Here is a 7,549-nt window from a genome sequence, read left to right as displayed (position 1 = left end):
AAATTTATCAAAACTTAATGTGATTTTTTTTCTTCCTGTTTGGGAAGTTGATAGGAGGGCAAGTGCATACTTGTACCCTGGTTCCGCTTTCTGTATGCTGCTTCATCCTTGTTAGATTTTAAGATTCTTAAGTTCATGCTTCTTCTTAGTGTCATAAGATCTCCTCAAATCCTCTCATATAAAATTTGAAGAAAGAGTTGTTAAAGGAGTACATATAAGGTAAAAAGAATGTCTCTCTTGGTTGGGTTTTATAAAAAATACACCTTTTCTTTTTTTTTTTTAAATACACCTTTTCTAAAAGTGAAATGTTACTATGCTTCTCGGTACCTCGAATCACAAATTTCATTTATCCACCAAAGCTGCTGTTGGTCACTGTTAGAACTGATTATATGGTTAGCATTATATTTTGTAAATTACTTGTGATGCCAAGGTGATGTTTAGGATTTGTGCTTAACTCTGGGGGAAATATTTCTTTAAATGGATAATGCTGATTTTTTTTAAGAGGGTTAACATAAATCATAACAGTGGGAAAATAAATTTTTACCAGAACTTTTAAACTATCTCCTATTTCCTATGCACCTAATACCATCAGCATGAAGTCATCCACATAATGGGTAAATTTGATGTCCTGTAAGGTAGTGAGAATATCAAGATCTCGGTGGATTAAATTACCACAGAATTATCAGCATTTGATGAGCAAATGTTGTCTTGAGGCAAGATGATGAAGGTTGAACCCCTATCCATATCAAGTAAGAGTAGAAAGCTTCTGGTACCCTTGGTTAATTTGTGAACTGATTGTATCCTTTGATCATTAAAAAAAAAAAATTTAGGGGACTTCCCATGCAGTGCAGTGGTTAAGACTTCACCTTCCAATGCAGCGGGTGTGGGTTTGATCCCTGGTTGGGGAGCTAAGATCCTTCATGCCTCACAGCCAAAATAACCAAAACATAAAACAAGCAGTATTGTAACAAATTCAGTGAAGACTTTAAAAATGGTCCACATCAAAAAAGCTTTTTAAAAAATTTAGTTCCTTGATTGTAAACAAAGAAAGAATGTTTTATTAATTATGCATGTTAATGCCTTATCTGTATTTGCATTTATACTGATGTGTGTGTGTGTGTGTGTGTGTGTGTGTGGCTGCACCGGCCCTGGCAGCAAAAGCGCCAAGTCCTAACCACTGGACCGCCAGGGAATGCCCTAAACTAAATTTTTTGGTCACAAATTTTATGTGGCCAAATGTACTGATATTTTCTTTTGACACTTCCATTGTTTTTGTTTGGAAAATCTTCAAAAACTTATAAATAATCCCACTCATCCATATTTTCTTCTAAAATATTTAATGGTTTCATTAAAAAGACTAAACATTTTTACTAACCTGGAGTTTCTTTTGGTGTATATGTTGAGATATGTAGTTAACTGCTTATCACTAATTGATTTTTTCCAAACCATTTATTAATAATCTATATCATTCTCATTGATTTGTATAGTTTCTCTTATGTTAATAAGTTCTCACCTCTTACTGTTTTCCAGTAATATGCTTATTCTTCTGTAGGCTAGTATTTAATAATTATATTTTTTTATTTACTAATTATATATTTTATAATCTAACAGAAAAAATTTATCTTTCTTTAAACATATTTAAAGCTATTTTATTTTAACTAGAAACAAATCACTATATGTCTGTGCAAAAGCAACATATGTTTATTGCTGAAAAGTTAGAAAATATAAATAAGAAAATAAATATGAAAGAAGGAAGACCTTAGTAGTGAGAGTGGATGTAGCTATGCCTCATTCTCCTAACACTGGGTCCCCCACGTGCAGGGTTCTGAGGGGTGATGTTAAGCTTTATGCCCTACCTCCTTCCCCTCTTAGAACCCACTTGGGTCCCAGGTTGGTGACTGAGGCACCTAATTTGTTTCCAGTGAAAAAAGTTTGGCCACAAAGGGGATGGCCATAACACCTTTCTTGGTACCAACTCCTTATAAAACTAAGAGGTCCTATGTTTGCCACAGACTCAAGCGAAAAACGGCTTAAGACTTTATGAAGTAGAGATGCCGACCAGTTTTTCTTGTAGATGGAAGTGCATTGCTGGCTGACTATAGTCATGAGAAAATAAGCTCAGTACCAATAAGAGAATGATAATAAGAATAAGAGAAAATAAGCTCAGTGCCTTCTCATAGGAAGCAAAGACCCTCGGAAGGGCTAAAGTAGGCACGTTGCCAACTGATGCTCTATATCCTCACGATGCTGGGGGGTCAGGGACACGGGATAGTCTGGATTCTATGGGGGAGAAGTATGGAAGTAAAACAGCTGAAATTTTAACTTGCATTCCTAATGAGTTTCAATGTTTGAGAGTTACAAAGAAAAGTTACAAACACCCCAGTCTGACTACGGAATCTCAGGAGTCACAGATGGTGTCTACTCTGGCTAGGTAGCGAAGGTAGGAAGAGAGTGAAAATCTTTTCCAGCTATAAACTGCCATGATAAGCAGAAATTATCCTAAGGGGGCCACAGAGATGAGGGGTATGTTGGGTATGAAAATGCTCAGATCAGGTCTCCAGTGCTAGGGACAGGGTAACAAACCATGCCAGTTTTCCCAGGACTGTCTTGGTTTTATCACTGATAGTCCTGTGTCCCAAGAATGCCCCAGTCCTGGGCAAAGTGGGGAACCTACTTGGGACACATAGTAGACTGACAGCCCCAGCAGCTGTCCTTCTGGATCCACGTCTGTGTGTGTCCTATGCCCATGCTTCCCACGACTGCTCCCAGCCATTATACCCACAATAGGGGTAAAATACAGGCCCATTCCTGGAAGATGCGGGATTTATTTTTCATATGACTGTGGCTCCAGGATTCCCCTTTGGCCTGGCCAGAAATGTTGTTAGAACTGTGCTGCAGTTTTAGACTCTCCTACCCAATCCTCTCTGTTTCCCTCTACCTCCACTTCTTCCATTCTTCCTAGCTCCCTCTCTCCATAATTTTCTATGGCCACTTAACATACTACCACAAATTTTGTGGCTTAAAACCACACATATTTATAGTATAGTTCCGGAGGTCAGAGGTCTGAAATGATTCTCACTGAGCTAAAATCAAGGCTGCATTCCTTTCTGGAGGTTCTAGAGGACAATTAGTTTTCTTGTCTTTTCTGACTTTTAGAGGCCACTTGTATTCCTTGGCTTGGGCCCCTTCCATCTTCAAAGCCAGCAATGACCTGTCGAGTCTTTCTCACATCATTCTGACACTTCTGCCTCCTCCTTCCACGTATGAGGGACCCTTGTAATTTCACTGGACCCACCTGAATTTGTTAAGGCATCCATAACATGTTTTTCATCATAAAGCAGGTATTACTCTGACATTATTAATCCATTAGCATATCTATTAAATAAATATGCAGGAAACCACCAGGGCATTATTTGAGTCTTAGATAAGCATGGGAGCTCTAAGCAACAACTTTACTTAAAAAAAAATTTTATTTATTTATTTGGCTGTGCCAGGTCTTAGCTGGCAGCACTTGGGCTCTTTTAGTTGCAGCATGTGGCATCTAGTTCCCTGACCAGGGATCGAACCTGGGCCCCTGGCACTGGGAGCATGAAATCTTAACCCCTGGACCACCAGGGAAGTCCCTAAGCAACAACTTTCTAGAGGGCATCTGTTTGCAAAGAAATCTGGGAATCTTAGCTTTCAAGTGCTTGGGGCTCTGGGTAGCATTTGACAAAGGACATACAGAAGTTCAGAGTTGGCCTAGCGTATACTCCTTGAGTATCTCTGGTCTATACAGAAACACTAGAATCAACCAAATCTTGACAGCCTACCTGGAGTCCTGGTGTGTGGTTCTTATCTCCCTACAGCCTGGTAATGTCTTTGACCCTCATTCCAGGCTGCATCAGCAAGTGTCAGAGTCTTCCTCAGATGTCACCATAGGGAGCCTTTACTGGTCTCATAGGTCACCCTGGGGAGTACTGCAGAGACAAACAGAGGACAAAAGATAATTCTCTGGTTGGGCTATTATAGGAAGAAAATTGTGGGTGGTCGGAGTTGAAACCAGTCACACACACCAAAACCATTTGGTGCAGCTAAGCTGGGCAGACCTGAGAAATGTTTTTTGGGTTTGTTCATTGCTCTTTCACCGGTGAAGACACTGTCCTGGAACCAGCTGTCACTTCAACAGGGACCCTGCCTCCTTCCAGAGTTTTTCGGTGCAATTGCTTTCTTTCTTTCTTTTTTTGGCTGTGCTGCGTTCCCCAACCAGGGATGGAACTCGTGCTTGCTGCAGTGGAACCGAGGAGTCCTAACCTCTGGACCTCCAGGGAGTTCCCCCAGCAGCAATTTCTGCTGAAGGTCTGGACACCTGACTTCTGAGTCACTAATTCCAAACAATTTGTTGTCAAATCATTCAACCTACAAAGCACAAAATGGCATTAAATTGCCTCTGAAGGATAAGTACCTAAATTAATATCTGTGCATTTGTCTTGCTGTAAAATATGGCTGCCAAACTTTCAAATTTTGCTGGTGCATCTTGTGCAATGGTGGTATCTGTTACTTTTTAATTTGGTTAATAAAAATTCTTAAAATCATTAACATGATTTTGATCTTCAAATCATTAACAAATGTAATAGAAACCTGCTGAGTTTGGGGATAGCTGGTTTTGTATTAACGGTTGTTGTGAGCCTGCTTCTGCTTCTGTCTGTTTCACCCACAATACCAGGTTTGGTTTAATTGTATTGTAACTGTATAATTACAGTAATTGTATAATTACTGGATCAAGTACTACATTAAAAGGAGTTTCTGTATACAGTCGCCTGTTTCTACCAGTATGGAGTATGGAGTCAACCTATTTTGCTTTATTCCTAAGAAATGGAGTAAAGATGGAAACACAAATTACAGATAGAGAAAGATGGAAGCAAGGGAAAAGATTATTTAAAGTTTGGGAAATTTTAGAGAATATGGGACAAGTATAAAGCATAAGAGGTTTCATAAAAATGGAGATGATAAGATTCCACAAGGTCACTATGATGATTAGATTTAGGAGTGGGAAACAGATTTGGGTGGATAAAGCGAAGGAGCAAAGAGACTATTAAGAGAAAACAAAAGTTAAATGTCCCTATTAGTTAGCTAATTACTGAAAAATTTGGCTAGTAGAATTTTAGGGAAATTTAGCTATATTGATTTTTTAAATTTGTAGCAACGATCTTATACTTCAATAAAAACAGAGTATCTTGTTTGCATTCTACTTGATTTTTTTTTCATCTGCATACTATTCTTCAATATTCTTCAATCTATACCAACCAGTTTGTGCCTTCCTTAAGTACTGCCAGAAACTATCAACTCTTTCTCCTGTTACAAAATTATAGCTTAAAAAAGTTCTTCACTCTGGTTGTCAAAAGAATACACAGATATCAAACAATAATCATTTACAAATTATAATGAAAGAATAATATACCATTACAAAAAAAAAGCCCAGGTACAGATATGTCAAGAAGTGTACAGGATTTACATAATGAAAAAAGCTACCAAAGGCTAATGAAGGACATAAAATAAGACAAATTGAGACATAACATGTACCTGGATACACTGATACAAGAGACTGATTCTCAGTTAAAATTCTCTTAACCTAATTACAATCAAAATCTCACAAAGAACTCTCTTTAGCTTGGCATAGTGATTAAAAGTTCATCTCAAATAATGTAGAGGTAAACATTTCCAAGAGAATACTGAAAAGGAAGAATAAGGAGGGGAACCTTGGACCTGTAATAGATATTTATATTTTATACACTACTGACGCTAGAAGAAGCAGACCAGAATGGAAAACCCAGAAACAGAAAAAACATCCGAGAATTAAATGTAAGATTAAGGGGTAAACTAGGTGAGGAAAGATGGATTGTTTGGGACAAGTGGATAATCATTTTTTAAAAAGTTCTCAAATGTTACACCATGCTCCAAAATAAATCTTGAATTGATTAAAGATTTAATTAGGGGAAAATAAAAGCAAAAACTAAAATATAAGTGAAGAAACTGTGCAGACGGAACGCTGGGCCACAGGGGAGGGTCAGGAGGCATGCGGAAACGCGTCTTCATTTCATCTGGAAAACCTGCGTTGGTTTCTCCTAAGTTTGCACTTGATGACACCTGTTGCCACAGTCTCTGGAACCATGAAAACCGCTTTCTGTAGTTACATCTGTTAAATTCCATGGAGAAAGCCTGGGGCCCAGAGGGATGTGGAAAGGAATAAACTGAGGGATAAGAAGATTTAGTATTTTTAGGGGAGCTCTCTGGGGGACGTGGCCTTCAGCATCCTGAAGCTCCCCGCCACTCTAGCCCCAGTCGCATGCGAAGACGACTTTCTCACGGGAGATTCTAACATTTGCAAATGTCCGGAAACGCTCAGCCAGCTTGCACCAACGTTGGAAAAGAACCCAGCGCGGCCCACAAAGAATCGCAGAGATTTCAGACGCTTGGGCCTCGCACATGCGCACTGGGCACTCCTGGTCTCCGGGCCTCTGTGCGCAAGCGCAGTGACGCCTTCTTACAAGGCGCGCACGCGCACTGTGTTTAGCTGTATCGCTTGGCTAGGGTTAGTCTGGGCTGAAACATGAGAAACCGCGGAGGTTCCCTGCTGGGATGTTGTGGCCAGACCGCGTTGGCTTATCTGTACCGCTAGTGTTGGGCTCAGGAGACTGTGAGAAGCCGAGGGGGAGGTGAGGTGTGTCTGAAGCCTGTAGGCTCTGCAATGAAGAAGATTTTTGGCTTCGGAAGTAAGAAGGGCGAGTCGCCCTTCGGCTCCTTCACCGGCTCGCGGAGAGAGAGCGGTAATCGAATCAACTCCCGGCCCGAGTACCACATCCGAGACAAGGATCTCGGGAAGATCCACAAAGCTGCCAGCGTGGGCAACGTAGCCAAAGTGCAGCAGATTCTGTTGCTTGGGAAGAATGGCTTGAACGACAGGGACAAGATGAACAGGTAACTGGGGCGGGCGGGAGGAGGAGGGGCGGGCCTGGGTGGGGTCCCTGCTGTCAGTTTCCCCTCCGAGGCTCGTGGACACCCACGTGGGATCCCGCGCCCCGCAGACTTTATAGGCAGCAAAAGCCTTAGCTGGTTTCGGACCCGCTCATGATTCCCCTTATAGAGCACTTTACTGACAGTTTTAAAGTCAGTTGACTGAATGTCAGTAACCACAGAAACGAAATTAAACATGAACAGTATCTTATTTTTAATGTACACATTTTTATACCGTAATGTTATATGTTACAGAGAAGTGCATAATGAGGAAAATGATCTGTCTCATGACAGATAAACTTCTGGACTAAAAATTCTTCAGATACAATCCAGTATCTATTTTTAAAAAAATTAATTTATTGCTGTGTTGGGTCTTCATTGCCGTGCGCGGGCTTCTCATTGTGATGGCTTCTCTTGTTGTGGAGCACGGGCTCTAGGCGCGCGAGCTCAGTTAGTTGTGGAACGTGGGCTAGGTAGATGTGGAACGTGGGCTAGGTAGTTGTGGCTTGCCGGCTCTAGAGCGCAGGCTCAGTAGTTGTGGCCCATGGGCTTAGTT

At 40.8% G+C, this 7,549-nt stretch overlaps 1 protein-coding gene across 2 annotated transcripts in view; it reads left to right on the top strand.

Moving 5' to 3' along the window:
* The first annotated feature begins 6,598 nt into the window (after nucleotides 1-6,598).
* ANKRD26 (ankyrin repeat domain containing 26) overlaps nucleotides 6,599-7,549 on the top strand; it is a 91,369-nt gene continuing 90,418 nt past the window's right edge. For both annotated transcript variants that reach the window (XM_082846726.1, XM_082846725.1), the window contains exon 1: nucleotides 6,599-6,957. In XM_082846726.1, coding sequence (XP_082702852.1) covers nucleotides 6,728-6,957 — 230 coding nt within the window. In that variant the 5' untranslated portion in view covers nucleotides 6,599-6,727. The remainder of the gene's footprint in view (nucleotides 6,958-7,549) is intronic.

Source organism: Leucopleurus acutus, assembly GCF_964270905.1.
Source record: "Leucopleurus acutus genome assembly, chromosome: 1".
NCBI lineage: Eukaryota > Metazoa > Chordata > Mammalia > Artiodactyla > Delphinidae > Leucopleurus > Leucopleurus acutus.
The sequence above is the reverse complement of the archived record's forward strand: the minus strand, read 5'-3'. Positions and strand labels throughout refer to the sequence as shown.